Source organism: Panthera tigris, chromosome B2 (genome assembly GCF_018350195.1).
Source record: "Panthera tigris isolate Pti1 chromosome B2, P.tigris_Pti1_mat1.1, whole genome shotgun sequence".
NCBI lineage: Eukaryota > Metazoa > Chordata > Mammalia > Carnivora > Felidae > Panthera > Panthera tigris.
In genome coordinates, this window is record NC_056664.1 from 16,047,764 (window position 1) to 16,071,169 (window position 23,406).

The window sequence follows — 23,406 nt, forward strand, 5'->3', positions numbered from 1 at the left end:
TTTTTTTTTAGGGTCACCAAAGGGTAAGCGTGAGAGAGATGCAACCAGTTATAATTTGGAAAAGACAATGGGGCACCTGGGTGGCTCAGTCGGTTAAGCGGCCGACTTCGGCTCAGGTCATGATCTCACGGTCCGTGAGTTCGAGCCCCGCGTCGGGCTCTGTGCTGACAGCGCAGAGCCTGGAGCCCGTTTCAGATTCTGTGTCTCCCTCTCTCTCTGCCCCTCCCCTGTTCATACTCTGTCTCTCTCGGTCTCAAAAATAAATAAACGTTAAAAAAAATTTTTTTTAATAATTTGGAAAAGACACTAAAATGCGCTCAAGATTCACTGTGGTTATTGGACCCTATTTGAGGTTTGCAGAGATTGACAGAGAATACATTCCTCTGAAACACCAGCAATGGAAAGAAAATTACATCCGCTTTAATATACACCAGGGTTGAGTGTCTGTGCTCGGTTGCGGTGAATGTGCTACATATTTGAATCAATGTACAAGTAGCCGTAAGATGCTTCTCATTTTCCTCCAGTTCTGAATGCTGAATATTGGCTGCAGGAAAGCTTTAATCTGATGAACATCCACGTCTCTATGTAGTCCCTCTCTATGCCTTTTTATTAGGACCTATGTGATTTCCTTTCAAAACCATTTCAGTTCTGTGGGGAACAAAAAATTTAATATGAAAGGCGCCTGGGTGGCTTAGGCGGTTAAGCTTCTGACACTTGGTTTCGACTCAGGTCATGATTTCACGGTTCGTGGGTTCGAACCCTGTGTCGGGCTCCGTGCTCAGGGTGGAATTCTCTCTCTCCCTCTCCTTCTGCCCCTGCCTTGCTCGTGCTTTCTGTCAAATAAAATAAACTTAAAAAAATGATAACATGAGTATCTCCTGCTCTGAACCGTGTTATAACATGAAAAGGAATTCTATCTTTTACCATTGGGCTTTTTGGGTTTTTTTGCCTCAGTGATACATTTTTTATCAATTATTAATTAATGTGTGTTTTATTAATTACTACTCTTATATTCCTCTCTGCCACTTGCGACCAAGAGCTTAGTTATCTAAGTACTAGGATGACTGAATGTAAATGAAAGAGCGCTAATAAGGGGCACCTGGGTGGCTCAGTAGGTTAAGCATCCGACTTCGGCTCAGGTCATGATCTCGAGGTCCGTGGGTTTGAGCCCCGCGTCGGGCTCTGCGCTGACAGCTCAGAGCCTGGAGCCTGTTTCAGATTCTGTGTCTCCCTCTTTCTCTGACCCTCCCCTGTTCATGCTCTCTCTCTGTCTCAAAAATAAATAAATGTTAAAAAAAATTTTTTAAATAAAAAAAATAATGAAAGAGTGCTAATAATTTTGAATGAAACATACACAATGTTGTGTAAATAAGTCAGTGAGATATTGAACATATATTCATATTTGTGTACAAAGGGCCGCTGATAGCTTTTCTCTGGACAAATCACCTCTAATGAATGAAGCTGGCAACATAGCAATAAAAAAGCTAATGCAATGCCTGATTGAGTGATTAGAGCAGTCTTTTCTGTGTTGGCTAAATTCAGTCATTGTTTCATTTCTACCTCAATATTTCCACTTCACTGTCCTTAATAAGTGGAACCGGGGAGGAGATAGAATGCAGACCTGAGTAGCTGTAACTCTCCTGAATTGCCCCTATAATTGGGTTTATGGAAGGACTTAGATGATATATGTCTTCATGAGGTAACTTTACAGCAGAAATTGTTCATACAGATCATATTATATGAGCTGTAACAGAGAGGCCAATGAAGTGAGTTTAAGGCTGATTTGAGCTTACTTTGGGTTGACCTGGCATTATTTTTATGGATGGTTCTAGTTGGTCTTAGACTTAGCACACACTTCCGTGTCTATGGTTGCTATTTTATCAGACAAGTGATGTCATAGTTTGACTCAGATCTTGGTGGACAAGAAAACCATGAGCCAATCTTTTCTTTCTGGAAATACAAATGTTCTCAAGACGCCAGAAAGAATATGACCGGTGCGACAGGTGCAAATATATGGATAGACTTGGAAAAACAAAAAAGAAATGTTTAAATCAACTAAATGGCCCACCCAGGGAGCGCTGACTATGCTCTGTCTGGTTGCTTCATAAAATGAGGAGGATTTCTGTGGCGAGGAGTCTGTGGTACCACAGGATGTAGGCAACACCTTTGGCTAAAACATCAGAAACCACAATAACGATTTATTTCTGCGTATTTAAAATGAATTCCTTACACAAGAAGATAAAGGAAAACTACCTCAGGGCTTTTACAACTTGAAAAAAGCCGTAATCATTTTGAAGCTTTACAAAATTACAATAATGTATCAAGTATCTAATTTGCTTAAAGCCTATTAACCAAATACCTTTTTGTGTCAAAATGCAGTAAAATACACTCATGAAAGTTATGTGGTATCACAAATTGTACATAATGGGGAATCTGTGATGAGCCACCATTTGGCATGATCTGCATTACCTACATTATAGCTCCAGACCCAGATATCGGTTGAAAATTTTTGCTTTTATATGAATGAAACCCCCTCCAAACTGGGAGACAAAGACACAAAGTAAAAAAACAAAACGAAGAGCCCAGCCACTCCTAACTTGGTTTCTGCCTGTTCTATTTCAGTTGAACCCGCTGAACACGGAGAAATCGTTTCTAGAACTGCGAAGCTGCCTTATATGAAAGGTGGCTCTGAGTGCCATGCCCAAACTGCCGGTGAAAGTCACTTTTTTTACTGAAATAGCTGCTTCTCAGCTGATTACAAGCCAGCATCACGACCAGATACAGCAAAGACGTTGCTGGAAGGCAGCAATGGTGGGCGATCTGGGGTGAGCTTAGGGCAGCTGGCTCCACAGCTGTGCGAAATGTGTGATTTTGTGGTTTCAGTGGGAGGTAATGATCAGCCCTAGACTTCCTCAGATACACAGGGGACTTCTGAAGCCTCTTCCTCTCGGAAATGAAGATCTTGCCTTGGAAGCTTTGGGTGTGTTGATTAAGGTCAAAACAAGTAATTAGGGCATTCAGTCAGGGAAGGGAGGACAAGGTGAAGGAAATGGAAGGGGAGATTAGAAAAGAGGGATGCATCTGGTCATTTGGTGTGTGCCTAAGACCAAGTTGGACAAATGCCTCGCAAGGCCAGTCATTCTAGAGGGCAGTACAGTTACTTTTAGTTTCAAAATAACAAACACTTGTAAACATTCAAGCGCTCTGTCTCTTACGGATGGATAAGAGTATCCAAAGGCAACCACACGCCATACCGTGATGAGAGTTGACACTGAAGGCATGAACATCACCTACATTTATAAATCGGTAGATGCTGTCGTCAGTCTTTCTGGACTCTTGGGCTGTGTTGAATTTTTGGCTATGGCAAAGGCCACATTTTCAGTAGAATTAATCTAGTTTTCACACTTTCATTCCAGTGCCTCATTCGTGCCACAGCGAGAAATCTAAAGCTGTCCCATTCATCCAGACCACCTCTGTTCCTCGCCTTTGTATATAGTGCTTGCCTATTGGCAAGACATTTTCCCATTTGGTCCTTAAAGTAACAACCAGAATTAGGCAGAGAGTGTTATCTCCGTGTTCGAGGTTTCAAAGATTCAGAGATGGCTTAGCTCGTAAGTAGCAGAGTCCGATTTGGGAATCAGCAAATCTCCAAACCCATCACGGAACACTTATGCCCGTGATTCAGAAATGAGAAGATGCTCTCCCTGACTCTGAAAAGCTAAGATTCCGTGATTTTTGATGTTCACCTGGCCTTCGTGGATGACTTCTCAAACGGAAAAGCTGTGTTCTCTCTCTTTTCTCCCTCCCTCTTTGCCTTCCTCCTTTCTTCCTCCTACATCCCTTTCTCTGCTCTTTTTTTCCCTTCTCACAAAACACCACCTCCAAGTTCAGGGGACCACCGGGGACATCCAGTAGCTAGTCTTCTCCATGTGGCCATTTCCATGTGACCCTTTGATATTTCAGAGTTGATCCATTCAACGTCAGTCAGAGGATGGACTGTTTTTAATGTAAATTTCCTTAACTTTTAGAGTCTGAGGGTGACTTCCCTTCTCATCTTGGGCCTGTCATACTCATTCGGTACTCTAAACAAGGACTGAATAGAGGTGAAATTAGCTAAGAAAACTTGTTCCTTGTCTGAACGTTTATGACTTTGTGGCCATTTGGTCTTAGAAGATGTGGTAACTAGAAGGACATCTTTCTTTTTTCCTTTTTTCTTTTCATTCTTTCCTTTTTTTTTTCTTTTGGCTAATATCTTGGAAGAATAGAACCAAGATGAGGCAATACACAGAAATGTAATGGAGCTTGCTCTCCACTTTGTGTAATGAGTACTCACTATATGCCAAGTACTATCCTAAGGTTTTCACGTTTTTCTTTTTTTTTGAGAGAGAGAGAAAGCACGCGAGTGGGGAGAGAGGGGTAGAAGGAGAGAGAGAGAAAGAGAATCTTAAGCAAGCTCGACACAGGACTCCATCCCATCCTTGACGGTGAGATCATGACCCGAGCCGAAATCAAGTCAGATGCTTAACCGACTGAGCCACCGAGGAGCCCCTAAGTTTTTCACATTTCATAAAATTATCTGCTCTTCAAAAAATACTCTCCAAGGTGGTCACCATTATTAATTCCATTTTATAGGTGAGAAACTTAAGAGGTTCAATGTCTTGCTCAAGGTCACACGGCTAGTAAATGACAGAGTGGGGATTTGAACCCAGGAAGCCTAGCTCCAGACATACTCACATAACCACTATCACTACCCTGAAAAAGAGAGGATTCTTCCTCACGGCTCTTCTTTCCACTCTGCAGGGCTGCATTATGACTTCCATGGGTCCCAGTCACTTCTGCCTTCGAAAGCCCCTTTCACCACAAAAAATATTAAAAACTATATACCTATTATTATGTTGGTAGAGAGACAAATATAAACCAGGCTGGATTATACTCATTTTTTCTTCTGACCTTAAAAGAAATTAAAACATTTTCTTGTGAGCCTCAAAAGGTATTGTGAGCCTACTCTACCTAAGAGCGAAGTTGGCCTTGACTCTGGAGCTTTTCTCTTTCATCTTGATTCATGTTGTGAAGAGAATGAATTTACCACATTCTTTGGGGGAATCAAAAAAGATGGGGATTTCCTTGCAAATATTTTTTTCTGAGTTCAGAAATAGTGCCTAGAAAACAATGCGTTAAGTAATGTTTTTAATTTTTTAACTTATTTTTTTTAAAGTTTACTTATTTATTTTGAGAGAGAGAGAGTGTGTGTGTGCATGCCTGTGAGTGGGGGAGGGGCAGAGACAGAAGGAGAGAGAATCTCAAGAAGGCTCCACACTGTCAGCCCAGAGACTGACCTGGGGCTCAAACTCACAAACCACAAAATTATGGCCTGAGCCAAAACCAAGAGTCGGATGCTTAAGCGACTGAGCCGTCCAGATGCCCTGAATTAAGTAATGTTTTTTAACCTGTGGGTTGTAAAATCACTTAGATGGGTCATAACCAGCATTTTTATAATTAGACTATGTTCGAAGGGAATGGATGGGAAGGGAAGGAATAGGGTAATGTAGAAAACATCAGAGTTTATTTGCACATTATTAAGGGTATTTTGAGGAATATTTTATTCCAATCATAAATATGCATGTGTGTATGTGATGTTAAAGTGCATTTCTTAATGAGTCCTAGCCAAATATATATATATATATATATATATATATTAAATACTGGGCTAGGATGCATTCCTGATTCTCTCTCTTTTTTTCCCTTAGCCATGATAAGCTTAAAATGTGACTTTATAGCAAAGTTGACTGTATCAGCTTGCTCTCTTGTAAGAAATCGTGGCCATTTAGAATATGGATTTGAGTCATATAAAAGATGATCCAAATTCCATTTCTTCATCTTATTAGCTACATTACCACTGCTAAGTTATTTAACCCCTTTGTGACTTAGTTGCCACATGGATAAAATAAGGACAGTAATAATCATGTAAATCTCATAAGGTCATTATGAGAAATAGATAACCAAGAGTTTACAAAGCCCACAGTACAGATGTTAGCAAACACCCTCTATATGCCGACAACTTAAATATAATTTTTAATGTTTTATTTTATTTTTGAGAGAGAGAGAGAGAGCCTGAGTGGGGGAGGGACAAAGAGAGAGGGGGGCAGACGATCTGAAGCAGGCTCCACACTGAGAGCAGCAAGCCCAACGTGGGGCTCAAACTCATAAACTGTGAGATCATGACCTGAGCTGACGTCAGATGCTCAACTCACAGAGCCACCCAGGTGCCCCTTCAATAAATATTTCTGCGCCAGACCTCATTTTTAACCTTAGGCTTATCTAACTGCTCATCTGATACCTCCACTGGGATGTCTAGTAGGCATCTCACATTTGACACGTCTGCATTTGAATTTCTGACCACTCCCCCATGCCCCCCAAAGGCCCTTTTATCCTTGTGGTTGCTCAGGCCAAACCTTGGAGGGACTCCTTGCTCCTTTCCTTCTCTTAACAACTCACACTGAATCCATCATGAAAGCTTGTTGGCTATCCTTTCAAATGCATACAGAATCTGACCTCCTCTCACTGCTGCTTCTCTGCCTCGCTGCTTAGCCACCACCATTTCTCTGGGTTACTGCAATCTTCCAAATCAGGTTCCCTGCCTCCTCATGTCCCGCTACCGTCTGCTCATGCCCAGCAGCCCCAGCAATCCTCTTAAAATCTATCTCAGATCGTGTTATTCCTATGCTTAAATCCCCGCATCGTCCCCCACTCCACTAAGAGAGTCAAAGCCCACAATAGCCCCCAGATCCTGTATACTCTGGTCCCTATTCCCTACAAGTTTCTCCGGCCACACTAGGCTCCTCTCCAGGTCTTGAACACATGAGGAACACTCCAGTTAAAGGGCCTTTGCCCTTGCTGTCCTCCGCCCATATTGGTATTGCTCATTCTCTCACCTACTTTGGAGAACTTTGTTCACATCCCCTCTTCTCAGTGTTGCCTATCCTGCAGCCCACCCCTTTCTTTGCCTCTACATGTCTTGTATGCTTAGCTTGCTTCATTTCTGCCTTAACTTCTAAAATATTATACAGTGTGTATAAATATTAGATTGTTTATTGTCCATAACCCACTTTACGAAGTTAAAATTCACAAGGGTTAGATGGGGTTTTTTTGTTGTTTTTTTGTTTTTGTTTTTGTTTTTTAAGTAGGCTCCACGATGCAGGGCTTGAACTCACGGCCCTGAGATCAAGACCTGAGCTAAGATCAAGGGTCAAATGCTTCACCAACTGAACCAACTGAGTTTGTTTTGATTACTAATATTTCCCAAGTGTCTAAAACATGGCCTAATACATATTTAAGTTCTCAATTAACATTTGTTGAATGAATAAATATTATGATTTCTTCTTACCTTCTTCTACCTCCCCCCTCCCAAAACACAGGGCCCAGATGGAATAAGGAAAATCAAGCATAACACAGCTCTTTCTATACTCTCGATTAAACCATGATTGAGTATTAAACCAACTTGTTATTTGTGTGGTAGAGATCCAGAAATAATGGGCTGTCTATGTCTATAAATGGCAAATAATCACATTGATAAAGTTCAGTATAGTTTCAAAACCAAGATATACATTGAATCCTCATGACTACAATTACAGCCCAAGTATTTACTATTCAAAGATTCTGCTCCTGAATTGTTAGTTTAGGGTATACAAATGAGGAAGAAAAGATCAATAGGAAAACTACAAGCTTTTATACAACACTTGCTTTGATAAATGTTAAATAACTAGTAGTGTGATTATTTCTGTTGTCTTTCGATAGCCTGCGTAGGAAGTCATGCCAATCCATCATCCTTCAATAAGGTCATAAAATTGATTTTGTCTTTTATTTAACTATCCTACGTTATATAAAAGACTTGTAAATTAAAGCAATTAAGATGTCAACATGACCCACTTTTTTCCCTCCTGAAATCACATCCACTCTATTACTTACTACCAAAGAGGGTGGGGACAGGGATGAAACAAAGGGGGAAAATGCTACAATTCTTCTTGTATCATACAATGAGGAACATGTTATATCTATTAATAGTTCTTTCAGGGCCTCTTCTGGTTTTTTTTTTTGACATAATACACTGACTATATGTCTCATTTTTCAACTTATCAAGTCAAGGAGAAAACTAGCTCTATATATTATCTTCAGTTTTCAGTTGTGTTTTAACTCTTGCTTGTACAATAAACAATCGTGAATTGAAGTTGCATACGTCAAGGAGTAACTCCATATGTGATATGAAAATATTTTTGCTTCGTATTAAAATACATGATGGGGTGCCTGGGTGGTTCAGTCAGTTAAGTGCCCAACTTCAGCTCAGGTCATAATCTCGTGGTTTGTGAGTTCAAGCTCCACGACGGGCTCTGTGCTGACAGCTCAGAGCCTGGAGCCTGCTTCGGATTCTGTGTCTCTCTCTTTCTCTACCCCTCCCCCTTCTCAAAAATAAATAAACATTGGGGCGCCTGGGTGGCTCAGTCGGTTAAGCGTCCGACTTTGGCTCAGGTCGTGATCTCACGGTCCGTGAGTTCAAGCCCCGCGTTGGGCTCTGTGCTGACAGCTCAGAGCCTGGACCCTGTTTCAGATTCTGTGTCTCCCTCTCTCTGACCCTCCCCCGTTCATGCTCTGTCTCTCTCTGTCTCAAAAATAAATAAACATTAAAAAAAAGTTTTAAATAAATAAACATTAAAAAAATTAAAAATAAAATAAAAGAACTGTATAAGAATATATTGTTTTGCACTTATTTTAATCAACAGTTTATTTGTTCCTATCAGCACATATGCCTCTGAAAAAGGAAAGAAAGTTCTCTGTAGGTCATGGCCAGGTTTTACAGTTAGAACCTAGAAGATAGGATTATTCTGTCTGTGAATTCCAAAGGCATGTATTTACCTTTCCCGGTAATTTAAAAGGATAAAGGGAAAATATAGATCTTAGAACCTATTCATTTTAATTACAAAAGAGAACAGGAAACACTTAAAATGCCAATTGGAAGGCCAGATTAATATTTAGTTTTCTCACTTTCCATTTATTGCTCAGATTTCGCCAATACCTTTTTCAATCATACAACAAACAGTTACAAAGCATCAACTGTGTTAAAGACTCTAATCTCTGACTATTCAGGCTTAAAACATTCTAATTATGACGGTGTATGTAAATGTACCTCCTAGCACATTATTAACTATTAAGAAGTAATTATTAATTATGATTAACATTTATTAATTCTTTTACTTAAGCTTATTTTCATAACTGCTGTGATCAAATATTTAAATCACTGCTATAGTTATGTTATTCTACTATATGTTTTATACCATAAATAAGACTGCATATAAAAATCAGTGAATATCCAGTAGTACAGCTAGAGTCGGAAACACCAGTTATTCACAGGTTTTTAGATTAAATGACTTCCTTTTATTTTTTAATTTTTAAATATTTTGTTTATTTTTTCTTTATTTTTAATGTTTATTTGTTTATTTTGAGAGAGACAGAGAGAGAGAGAGAGAGAGAGAGAGAGAGAAAATGCACATGTGAGTGGGGAAGGGGCAGAGAGAAAGAGAGAATCCTAAGCTGGCTCTACACTGTCAGCACAGAGCCCAACGTAGGGCTGAAACCCACAAACCCTGAGATCATGACCTGAGCTGAGATCAAGAGTTGGACACTTAACTGACTGAGCCACGCAGGCACCCTGAGACTTCCTAGATTTTAAAATCGAAATCCGTCATCTAAGGGCCGAGTGAACGAAGCCTAGAAAAATTAAGTGTCTTGTGCCTGGTCTTAGAGGCAGAGATGCATTAAAATCAAGTTTTTCTGATATTTTTCATATAAAACACACTTTCATGGTCTTCCATGAAATCTCTCTCTCTTTCTCTAAATACATATACATGTATGCGTATATATATATATATATATATATATATATATATATGTATGTATATAATTACAGACAAACTAAGTAACATATCAGTTAGTGATAAGAGAATAGTAATGTAATCCTTAGATGTTAAAAAGAATTTAATAATGCCCAGACCAGAGATCCCAAGAAAATTTAACCATGTAACACAGATTTAGTGTTCAAGGTGTCTCAGAAACGTATGGATTGTTGTTGAAACAAAAATATTGTAAGCAGTCAAGTTAAATATTAACGGCAAAGGGCTTCCTATTTCTTCATATTGTTAATTATTTACTTTCCCTTACTTTGTTTATATTATTTATATTATTTGGAGTGGTCTTCATCAGTACCATCTGAATGCATTACATAATGAGATTACCAGGTTGGTTAGCTTTAAGAACAGCAAAGGAGGAGGGCAGACCCTCAGAGGGCCCCGTAATAGAGGCTTCTGGTCAACTACACGGCCTTCCAGTTGGATTGTGGCTACTGAATGTGAGAAGCAATCAGTACTTTCAAGGAGATTTGGGGCTTACAAAATAAAAGCCAGACCCATGTGACCTACCTTCACTTTGAAATCAGTAACAAGAAAACATTGTGAGGGAGACACTGGCATTCTTCAGTGAAAGAGTGAAGGAAGATGCTTACCAAGACCTTCGCATTGGTTGAACAATCTTGGTTCAGTGTGACAGTATTCCCAATTTTGCCTAGGGACAGTTCTCATTGCTAAGTGATGATCTCGTATTCTGGGCAGTCACTTCTCAGTATCATAGATTTTCGTACTGTAACTAAGAGATAAAGATCTTCCTCCTCAAGAAAGCTAAGAAAGAGATCCCCTGAGACCAAGGTTATACCCTAATCTGGCGGACCCATCCATTCTTACAGGTGGCCAAAACAAGCCAATTGTGACTGCCATTATCCTCTGTGCCTGGAAGAGTGGAGAAGACCAACAGAAATCAGAAATAGCTCTCCTTGGTTTACATCAGAAACAAAAACTAATCTTGAAGTCCCAAGGACGATGGGCATTCTGAAGCTGACCATGCCATTAGCTTAAAATCTACTCCACACAAAAAGCAATTCCGAAATGTCAACAAAGGTTAAATTTCCTTATGATTTAGAGAAGTACTTATTTTTCTCAAGAGTGGCCCAATATTGGTTTTGGGGTTTAAACAATCCTAAGTCATCAGCGTGACTAGCTTTCCTGCTTTTGACACGCCTTTAAGAAATTTTAGATGGGCTTAACTTTTTATTTACCACAACATTTCCATTCATTTCAGCGTGTAACTGCCGAGAACTTTTCAGTTTCAGCACCCTCTAGGGACCAAATACCCTTCTACATACTGTCAATATAAAGATAAATAAAACACACTAGCCTATAGGAAAACATCTTCCAGACAGGCTGCAACTCTTCAGGGCACCCACTTCAATGCAGTGAATGCATGACCTCATAAGGCAGGGTAAGTTCTCACAAGCTAAATGTCAATGATGTTCATTACTAAGTGAGAACACAATTAGAAACACTTGCTACTAATAGTGTGAACATACTCTTCTGTTACACGATGTCCTTATAACACATTTTAATTTCTCAGGGAAAAAAAACCCTCTTTCAATGTTTTAAATGAGGTCTGATGTGTCTGCGTAAGTTTCAGCAAATACATTGGCTTAATTTTCTCTACCGTCAGCAAATAACCATTATCACTGTTAGCATAATATACTAAGTGCTGAATAGAAGTTAAAAACCAACAAAAGGGTCTCTTTGAGAAGAATGGAAGTCACGGTTCAGAAAATCCCGATTCTATACTCCGTCAGTTTATGCTGAAACTTGGAGTTTGCATCTTGAAAAAGTGATGAAAGACCCACATTTTGGTGCTATTCTTTGACTGACTTGGGACTGGTAGGTGAAGGAGTATAGCCTTCACTCAAGCTGTGGAGTTATTTCTGAAATGATATTATTAAGTGCCCTCAGGGACAGGATGTAGTTGAAAGGATGCATAAGTATTTAATTAGTATTCAAAATGCCCAGTACACGTTATTTGGCAACTATACAGGTTAGCTGAAGGGAGTTGGTGCCCAAAATGATTTCGTGATATCCAAATAAAATGAACATCTGTATATTTATTCCATGAAGCATTACTAAACCTCTAAAATATTAAACATGTACTTCTATATAATGAGTGGGTGTGAGAAAGCAAATATTAAACATAAATGGTTTAAACCAAGAAAGGATTTCTCTGGAAAGAATAAACACTAAATGACTGGGGGGTAGAAGAAGAGTGGCAATAAAGGGCAAATGAAATCTTCCTTGCTTAATTGTTTATAAATTGTTACGAGACAAAGTTCTCTCTATGCCCAAATTATGTAATTTACCCGAAGTGTGCAGACTCCTCTGTTCAGCAACGCTGATAACGACACTAATAGTTTAATTACAACTTGCTGCTCAAGGAGATAAACAAGGCTGTTTGCTTTTTAAACCAGGGGTTACAATTACTTTTAAACGCGGGGGAAAGGCACATCTGTGAGTAGATCTTACTATGTCAGGAAAGCAACCAGAAACCAGCTGGAAAATAAACAAAGCGCCAGGAGTGAACAGCCTGCGCAAAATTAGAGCAGAACTGCCTGATTTGAGCAGTGGAGCAGTAGGCGTGAGGCGTAGTAAACAGGCGGCAAATGTAGGTGGGCAGGGATAGAAAAGTTTTTGGTGACTAGATCTCCTGAGTTTTCCCTGGGATTCCATCACTGGGAGGGACTGGGCACCCCTCCCTCCGCTGTCTTGTTTATAGTCACATCTCTATCACACAGTCCTTCGTTTCAGCACCACCGAGGGAGGACAGCTCCCCTATCTGCAGAACACCGTCCACTGCGACTGCTCTCCCTTCTCTACCAACATCCTCTGGATACACTTTCTCTTTCTTGCTGGTGTCTTTCTTGATTTTGCTTTTAGGGAGATTCTAAGGGGCATATAGAAGAGACTGGGACCTTGTTGGGCTTGTTCATTTCCAGAGAAAAGACAGACAAGTCTTGTCTGAAAAGTCCAATCTTTTAACTGGCCTCCAGAGAAATTTAACCAGAATAAAAGACGGCAAGTCACTGGGTTTAATCTGGTGGCGAAATGGCTCAACTCTCTTAGTAGTAGCTGAAACTTCAAGCCTTCTTTTAGTGTTTTATTTTATTGTTTGGTTGTCAAAAGTAAAACAAGGTAAATAACCTTTACTAACTGCCGCTCTAGCCCTTTCCTCTCCTGTGCTGAGACAAAGACACTAAGGGAGTGTACCAGAGTTTGGTAGCAAAGGGGTCAGTGGTACAGTTTCTGAAATCACTCAGCAAGAAAACAATCTCAGTCATAAAAGAAACTCTTCTCTGTCCTTCTGAAGACCCCTCACAACCATATCCTGAATCCTGAATCAAGGATTAACAGTTCCAAAGTGAGACCACAGGCTACACAGCATGCCACAAAAATTGCCAAAGCTTCTCCCAATAAAGTCCTCATTTCCCCAGCACTAAATCCAGAGGAAAACATTTTAGGAGTGACAAGAAAACATATGATTAAAAACCCAAATCACCAAGACAGGAAAATATAACACTCCAACCAAGTTGGCTGCTCTGATCCTTTCAGTTACCCTTCTAGTCATGAAGATATGGTTCCTTAGCCAACACATCTTGTTTCTCTATTCAGAGTTTTTTCTCTTTTGTCCAAACTTCTCAATAGTGTATAAAATACTCATCATGTGAAGGTTCTCTTTGCTCCAACACATGCACACAACATACTTTCATTCAGTTCCATTTTCAAGGATTTAGTTTCCTAAAGAAAAAGGTATTATCTGGTTTTTAAACTTATTTCGAGGGATAGTGTTCAGGAAAATTCCCTCACTCTTTTTGCAATGGATTTGCTAGAACACTGAGGGACTCTAAAAACGAAGAGACACAGCTGGGGTGGTGGCTTCGGAGTCATTCAGAAAGGCAGCACTATGAAGTTATTGTTGAACAACTTCTTCCCGATGATGGTGACCATCTACTACTAACAGGGGTGATGTCTGCCTATGAATCCGGAGAAGCAGCAGCAGTGGGGACAGCTGACACTGGGCGCTTCTCATCAGGTAAGCCTGAGAGGTCTCTCAACTGAAGCATGTTGACTCTCTGGATCCCTCAGTCCTCTCTATTGCCCCTTCCTTTCTTCTTTCCTCCCTCCCTTCCTCTCCCTCTTTCTTCTTTTCCCCTCCCTCCCATGACCCCTTCCTCCCTCCCTCTTTACCCTCCTCCCTCCCTCCTCCCTCCCTCCTCTACCTCAGTTGCCCTTTTCACTTAATTCCATCTGGGCCACTTTGAGCACCAGTACCAGTGACAGAATCAGATCACCTAACATGTATCCAACAGACAATGTTATTATTATTATTATTATTATTATTATTATTATCATACTTCGGGTTGCTCTCCAACTGCTTGGTGGAAAGATAAGGTCCCGTTGGTAGCTGTCAACCCCACACCCTCTCACCCCTCCAACACCGCAGCAGTGGCATCAGCCCAGCAAAATCACCAGCCCGAATGTCACCAACAAGTTCCACCCTGTAGGAGCCCTGCCAGCACACCTCCCGGCAGAGCCTTGCCAGACCCTCCGCCCACAGCCAGTGCACTCGCAGCCCGATCCAGCTCTGGGTTATTCCTATGATCATTGTTATCACTGACAACACTTTCTTCTCCTTATGGAAAGGGGAAGCCCGCGTGTGACTCCAGGGCGGATGTAGAGCTCCACGCACTACCCTCCCCCACCTCTGCAACACACACGCGCGCGCGCGCGCACACACACACACACACACACACACACACACACACCCCTCCGCACACCGGCGACACAAAGAGCGAGTGAGCGAGCCCGGCGTCCGGCTGGGTAGGAAGGGGGGCGGGAGGGAGGACCCCGCCGGGAGGGGGGCACCCCAGGAGGGGCAGGGGGCTGAGCCAGCCGGCGTGGAGGGAAGGAAGGCGAGGAAGCGGGGTGGGGGAGAGAGCGAGGCGAGAGGGTCGTCCCTACCTGCCCCTAGGTTGAAGGAGATCCTGGCTTCGGCGAGGTACGGCGTGTCGCTCTTGGAGCGGACTCTTCTGATGGGCCGCCGGTCTATATCATCCTCCGAAGATGCCGCCATTAATGTGGGAGGCAGGAGCAGGGTCGCCCGGCGAGCTGAGAGGGAGAAGGAGACGGAGAGAGAGAGGGAGAGAGAGGCGGAAAAGGGGAGGAGGGGAAAGGAAGAGGCTCACGCACGGGGAGGGGGAGGGGAGGGGGGAGGGGAGAGGAAGGGAACGGGACGGACGGGGAGGGAGGGGGAAAAGAGGGGAAAGAGGAAAAAAAAAAGAGGGAGAGAGAAAGAAAGAGAGCAAAGGAGAGAAAAGGGTGAAGGGAGAGAAAGAAAATCCGTTAAGGATTCGTGGACTGGAGCAGAGATCAGGCTCTCTATCCCTGGCTTGCGCCCAGGGCTCCCCTAACTCCTCTTGCAGCCACAGGGCCAATGGGTCAGAGTTCCCGGACTGACACCCCGCCTCTGCCCGCAGCCCCGGTTCTCGGCTGTTGGCACAGACAGGCCGATGCGAAAGGGAAGGCTCCAAAGCAAAGATGCCCAGTCAGCACTGTGCCCTCTCCCGCCAAACGCACTTACTCTGCTCTTCAAGTGCACGCTAGGGTCTCCTTAACCCACAGCGTTCTCTAGACTGAGGATGCCTGGCCAGACACACCAACTTCGGCTTTCCTTGTGTGGATGGAATTACTACCGTTGGGGTGCAAGCCTGGGGGGGGGGTCATGGAGGAGGGCACTGCCCCCAGGGCCCCCCTCTGCTCCCCCTTTCCCAACCCGGAGCTCAAATAAAGATGCAACCTGGTCTGCAATCCTCAGAAGCTTTCTCACCAGCCCCATTGAACCCTAGATGTGGAGGGAGACGAAAAGTCTGTACAAGTTTGGGAGCACTTTGGCAGTAAAGTTTCCAGAGTTGGGACTTTGAATGTAGACCAGGCATACCCACCCAGAACTGAGGGACCCTCTTTGACAGCCACTAACTTCTAGGACGTGCTTGTGTCCACCTAACTACCTATTCATTTTAACCTTCAACACTCTCTTCATGCGGTGACTTAGAGGACAAAGAGTCACCTTCACATTGGACCCACAGTCCCTGTAACCCAGTGCCATTGTTTTTGAAGGAGAGGTAAAGATCAAGGACAGGCTACGTTTCTTTGAAATTTTGCACTGCAAACTTCCCACGTTACCCAGCACGGAAGGAAGTAGAAAGGTTTCTGGAGTGTGACTGAAAATGGTCTGATGCTCCTGCTGAATCTATTGATGGGCTATACCCTTTGATGTTTGCCTTTCTACAGCCTGGGTCACTTGGTCTTTTTTGTGGCCCGATGTTGACACTCATGTTTCTAGCAAGAGCTCACCTGGAGTACACAGATAAATGCTGCCTTGATTCTCTCCCGGCTACAAAGGCAATCTCTCAATGTCAAGTCATACCCTTCAATCTCAGAGGAAGAAACGCTGCCCCATCTCTGCAAGACTTCCCTCTGCACTTCAGGGGTCAGTGGGAACTCTCATGAACTCTCATCTCCTGCTCTTACGCTCTAGAATCTTCAGTCTCTCCGCACGGGTTTTTGACATCCCACATGGAGAATAACTCTTCACCTTGGGAAAAATATATCTGCCCTTGGCCTCACTGCTTCCTGAATCCCTACCACACTATTTCCTTCCCCTTCTGCTTCACCCTCCCGTGGAACTTTTGCCCCACAGGCTCCGTTTCTTCACCCTCAACCCCCTCTGTCATCCCCACTGCTGGTTCCTATCCCCCCCCCCACGCAAGCAATGCTATTTTAAAGGTCATCATGTCCTTCTAACAGTTAAATCCATTTCTGTCTTGCCTTCTCTGAAGCGTGTAGCAAACTATTCTTTTGAACCAGTCTCCTCCATTGGCTTTCAGTGCCAGGCTTCCTCCTGAATCGCTCAATTTCTGATTGTTCGCCAAGTATCTGCAATGTTAATTTGAAATTGCTTATCCCGGCATTCAAGGCCGTTCACAACCTGACTCTAATATGTTTTTCCAAACTTGTCTCCCATTGTTCATTCCAGTCTGCCCAGAATTCTCCCAGCGAGTCTGGCTCATTTCTGCATTTGTGTCTTGGCTCGGGTCACAGACCACAAATTTCTTCCCTATAAACTTCGCATGTTCTCCCTCAGTTATGTCAGATAACTGGCCCACTAGTCTTTGGCATAGTACATAGTAAATGCTAAATAGATTTTTTTTTAATAAAAGAAAGGAGGAGAGGAAGAAAGGGAGAGAGGAAGGAGAGAAGAGAAAGAAGGAGTTGTTATGTAAGTAATGACTAGCTGAATTTGGGAATCAAATAAATCCTTGTCTGCCTGATTTTTAAATCCTGTGCCCTTAACCAGTATATTGATTTGCTAAGTACATACATTTGGTTGACTAGCCACATTTAAAATTCACTTTTCTGTGACATTTGCCTAATTATTATGGCCCGTTTATCTCTGTTAAACATAGATTCAAAATGGATACTTCCTCTCTCAGGAGACACAACCAGGGTATTTGGCTCATCAAATGAACCATGAAGGTGAGTGCTTTTCAATGGCTAGACAGGCTGCAAACCAATATTATGATTGTAACATTTAGGTTCAGGCTCTTAGGGAAGTGGAAACGTAAGGAAATAAATGCCAACAATTCTGAACACTGTGTAAACTCTACCTCTCTTGAATGAAGGCAGTGCAACTAATTGTTCAAAATATTTGGGATTCTCCACCCCCTTATATTTTCATTCATCAGCCGTGTCTTTGAAAAAAAAAAAACCTGGGGTGCCTGGGTGGCTTAGTCGGTTGAGCGTTGGACTCTTGATTTCGGCTCAAGTCAGGATCTCATGGTCGTGAGATCATGCCCTGTGTCGGACTTCATGCCTGCGTATGGAGCCTGCTTGGGATTCTCTCTCTTCCTCTCTCTCTCTCTCTCTCTCTCTCTCTCTGCCCTTTCCCTGCTCTCTCTCTCTCTCTCAAAATAAATAAATAAACATTAAAAAATTATGGGGGGCGCCTGGGTGGCTCAGTCGGTTGGGCGTCCGACTTCAGCTCAGGTCACGATCTCGCTGTCCGTGAGTTCGAGCCCCGCGTCGGGCTCTGGGCTGATGGCTGAGAGCCTGGAGCCTGCTTCCAATTCTGTGTCTCCCTCTCTCTCTGCCCCTCCCCCGTTCATGCTTTGTCTCTGTCTCAAAAATAATAAATAAACATTAAAAAATTTAAAAAAAAAATTTAAAAAAAACAATAAAGCCATTTGCAGAAATACCTAGCCTTAGCTTTCCCTGTGTTTCTTTGATTTTACATTTAATGTTTCTTGATATAGAAAGTACATCTTTGGATTTCTATATCTTCTACTTTTGACATTTTAGGAGGTTAAGAGCTTAACATTGCTACTACTTGAGGTATACCTTTCTTTAAAGGAGTCTAAGTGTACTTTCATAAGATTTTATTATGGTCATTTTATGATTGAGATAATTCTCGATAGACCTACGTTTGATAAAAATGACATAAAAATACTACGTCTACCTACATGTTCTTGAATTATTTTATCATATTTTTAAATTTTTTTAACGTTTATTTATTTTTGAGAGGCAGTGAGAGACAGAGTGTGAGTGGGGGAGGGGCAGAGAGAGGAGATGCAGCATCTGAAGCAGGCTCCAGGCTCCCAGCTGTCAGCACAGAGCCCCAGGGTGGTCTCAAACCCACAAACAGTGTGATCATGACCTGAGCCAAAGTCAGACCCTTAACCGACCGAGCCACCCAGACATCCCTTTTAGCATAGTTTTATCTTCCAGTTTTGGACTTCCCCAGTGTACTGCCTCCTTTCTCTCATCTAGGTTTTCCCATTCTGCTCACATCACCTCTTTTCGCACATGATTCGTACAATTCGCTTACAAAATCAATTCCGTTTCACGGATCTCCCTCTTTTCCGGTCTGAGGACTCGCTTTCGTGGGTTTGTCCCTTCTTGTTTCTCTGGGATTCCTTTCATAGACATGATCTCTTCTCATAAACTACCTGAGTGACATAAGGGAAGAAGCACTGTGGTGGGGATCCGGGATGCTGGGTTCTGTGCGTCTCACCAGACAACACTGGACATCACTCACTCTACCAACATGGATCTCAGTCACTTCAGCTTGAAAAATACCAGAGTCAGATGACGGGATCTTAAGGCCCTGCCTGGCTCTGATACTCTAGGATATTTGCAGCTATTTTTGTATCTCCTTTCCGTAAATATCCATGGCATATTTTTACCTCTGGGTCTCAGAAAATACATTGTTCCTTTGATTTGCAACTAATCATATTTAGGAAACCACATGGTATCCATGTTTGTCGCAAGTGATTTCATATTATTCAAGTCTATTTTCTACACCTGTGCATCCTTTAGAATCTGGTTTTTTTCCTCCTAGTGTTTCCATCATGTGGCAACACCCATATGCCTGACGGCGTGTGCACATGTGGGGGTTTGGGTGTGTATTCAGAAAGAACTGAATTCAACTGTGATCTCAAGAACTTTTGAATGTATTTTTAAAAAGCTTGCTTCTTTTTGAGTAGACTCCTGACCCAGGATGAGGGTCTTTTTCTTTTCTAAAACCAGCCGACGTTTTAACACTGAAGACCCTTCCGTGCGTGTTGTATCCACCGTGAGAAACAGAAAAAGAGAAACAATATGGTGGTCAGAAAAGTAGTATTTTGTGTATCCTTCACTGGCATGGAAGAGGCTAAAAGTGGGAAGAGAAGGGAGAACGAAAGAGCAATATTCCATCCTAATCAAGAAAACCCTTTAGGTGAGTGAAGCTTTAAAAATATTACTCAAAGTGTGTTTCTAGGACACCCCTACATCGATATCACCTAGAATACTTGTTACAGTGTAGATTTTCCAGGCCCCCAACCTGGACCTACTGAATTTTGAGGGGATGAGAACTCGTTACTTAGATTTTCAAAAAGCTCCTAACTAAGTCCATTCTTACCACTTGTAGTCACAATAATACCGGAGGTCTTGGTCAATGCAGTGAGTTAAGTCAAAGGAAAGAAATTAAAAAGATATAATGATGGGAAAACAAGAATAAAATTGTGATTAGTTGAATATGTTGGGATTGTGTACGCATAGAAACCATAAGAATCCAGGCTCTTAGAAATAATGCCTGCGTTTGACAACATTAGTGATACGACGGCAGTATAAAACACCATTTTGTTTCAACATACTGGCAAAATCAGAAAATGGAATTTAAAAAGAACTATTTACAATAGTGTCAAAACCATCAAATGCTTATGAATAAATCTCACAAAAGATGAGCAGCATCTCTACACGAAAAACTACAAAACATTCCTGGAAGAAATTAATAAAACCCAAATAAATGAGGAATGGTATGACTAAACCATTCTCATGTTCATGAATTAAAAGACACGCTATGTAAAAGCATCGGTCTCTTCAAACCGATCTATAGATTCAATGACATTCCAGTTCAAATCCATTTTTTTTCATTGACAAGCTGATTCTAAAATTTATATGAAAATGCAAAGGGATGAGACTAGTCTTATCATGACAAAGAAAATAGCTGTGGAGGATTTACAGTAGAGGATATCAAGACTTATTATAAAGATATAGAATTCAAAAACAAAATAAGATAATTAGACAAATGGAAGAGAACAGAGAATTTTAAAATGGACCCAGAGATAAACAGTTGCCTGATTATGACAAGAGTCCCACTGCAGTATTATAGGGTAAAGATGGATTTTTCAATACATAGTGCTTGAACACTTGGATATTCACATGGTGGAAGAAAACAAACCTTGATCCCTATCTCACACCATACAAATTCAATTTCAAGTGGATCATGGACCTAAATGTGAAAGGTAAACAACAAAGTTTCTAGAAGAAAATTTTTTCATAGAATATTTTATGACTTCAGCAAAGATTTTTAAATAGGACATGAAAAGCACTAACCATAAAAGAACAAACAGGCATGTTGACGCTATTAAAATTAAGAAATTTCGTTCATCACAAGATACAGTTAAGAATACAGCATACCAAAAGATGTGGGATATGCAGCGAAAACAGTGCTGATAGGGGAATTTAGAGCACTAAATATTTACATTAGAGAAGAGGAAAAGTCTCAAGTCAATAATCCTACCTTAAGAACTTAGAAAAAGAAGAGGAAAGTAAATCTAAAGTGAGTAGAAGGAAAGAACTAATAAAGATAAGAGCATAAGTCACTGAAATTGACAACATGAAAACAATAAAAAAGTAAATGAAACAAAAAGCTCATTCTTCAAAAAAAATTGATAAAATTGATTAACTTCTAGCAAGCCTAGTGGTGATAAAAATAGATAAGATACAAGTTACTATTATCAGAAATCAAACTGGGGTAATCATTATAGATCCTGTATCTATTAAAAGGATAATAAGAGAATACTACAAACACATGTATGCGCATATATTCAATAGCTTAGTACAAATAAACTACATGCATTCTTCTTAATTAAAGAAAAGACCGAGGTGCCTGGCTGACTCACTCGGTGGAGCATGCAACTCTTGACTTCGGGGTTGTGAGTTCAAACCCTACATTGAGTGTGGAGATTACCTTAAAAATAAAATCTTTAAAAAAATAAAGAAAAGACATCAGTAGGAGAGTGGAAAGACAAGCCACAGACTGGGAGAAGATATTTTCAGTTTTATATACAACAAAGGACTAGTAACCAGAATATATAAAGAACTTCTAAAACAAGAATGAAAAGACAGACAATTCAATATCTTTTAAAAAAATGGACAAGAGACTTGAATAGACCCTTCACCCACAAGAAAATCCAAATGGCCAGTAAGCATAAGAAAAAATGCTCAGAATCATTACTTAGAGGTAAATTCAAATAGAAACCTCAATGAGATATCATTACACATCCATCAATTTGGGTAAAACTTAAAAGTCATCCAATGCCAAATTGGTGAGGATGTGGAAGAATTAGAGCTCTCATGAAAGCTGGTGGGAATGTGAACTTGTAAAACCAGTCTGGAAAGCTGTTTACACACACAGTATACATAAACATATACTCAAATATGCACACAAATACTCTATGACCCAAACAAGCAGGTCCATAACAGATCTATTCGTAATGGCCCCAAACTGAAAACACTCAAACGGCCATCAACAGAAAAATGTACAAAACTGAGTGGAGTATCTTCATCAATGTCATACATTATGGAAATGAAGAAAGAACAAACTATCACTAGAAGCAACAAGATAGATGAATCTCATAGGCATAATGTTGAACAAAAGAAGCCAGACCTAAAAAAGTATATGTTGTATGAATACGTATATATTCCATTTATGTGAAGTTTGAAAAAAAAGAAATAAAGTGAATATACAGTAATAGGTTAATTAAAAAGATAATGTCTTGGAGAGGGCACAAAGGAACATTTTGGGATGCAGGCAAGAGTCTATATCTTGATTTGAGTGGTGATTATATCTTTTAGAAAAGGTATTTACTTTTGTAAAAGTTCATCAAATTATACATTTTATATTTGTGCATATCACTATATATATTATATACCAGTAAAAATAAATCTTTGAAAGCTTTCAGCTTACAAAATTATGCTTGCTTTAGTAAAAAATTACTATACGTTTAGAAATAAAAATTATACATTATTGTATAAACAAATATATCCCGGAGAATATGATAGAATGTAGAGTATTGTAGTTATTTGGCACCAACTATTATCAATTTAAAAATAAATGCACAAGCTCTTTTTGAAAGTTAAAATGCTTCCAGCTTATTAATACACACAAATAAATGTGATAATCCTTGCCTTTGAGTACCAAATATTTACAAAACCACACTATTATGACAATTAATTTTGATCTGATTAATTAAAATAGGTTCCTAATGACTTGGGCCATCTTTGTGAAGATCAACATTCCACTACCCCCCAATTCTGTAGGGTTTTTTTTTTCTGCCTCAGTCTTAGTTTTGGGATATCATCATATCTATCTTTTACAACCATGATCTCTTTAAGTATTCTGTTCCCAGCCTTCTGTGCTGCATTAAACACAACAACAAATAGCTAGATTGAAAATGCAGATGAGGAACAATGAAAGAATGATGAAAGTAGGCTTCTTGTTATGCCGGAAACAAGGCAGCATTCCCCCAAATTAAGGGGTATGTCATAAGAACACAGAAGCCAGCCTGAAAGGAGTTGCCCTGGTCAAATCTGGAATGATTGGAGCACAAAAAATACTTAAGTCCACTAATGAATGATACATTGTTAATAACGGGTATTCACGAGTCCTACTAATAAATATGTAAGTGGATAAAACTGATACGAATTGGGTAAATAACCAAACAAGTTAATTCAGGAAAGGGGAGGGCTCTTGCTTCCAGTAGAATGCAGAGAGCTAATGCATCAATGTGGAAAAAGTGGAAAAGTTACAAAATCATCATTTTGCAGCCATTGTAATAAA

The 23,406-nt window shown here is 40.8% G+C and overlaps 1 protein-coding gene across 1 annotated transcript in view; it reads right to left on the bottom strand.

Annotated features, from left to right (window-relative positions):
- PHACTR1 (phosphatase and actin regulator 1) overlaps positions 1-23,406 on the bottom strand; it is a 554,037-nt gene that overhangs the window by 505,635 nt on the left and 24,996 nt on the right. Inside the window, exon 2 of the mRNA XM_042985704.1 lies at positions 14,925-15,071. Coding sequence (XP_042841638.1) covers positions 14,925-15,071 — 147 coding nt within the window. The remainder of the gene's footprint in view (positions 1-14,924; positions 15,072-23,406) is intronic.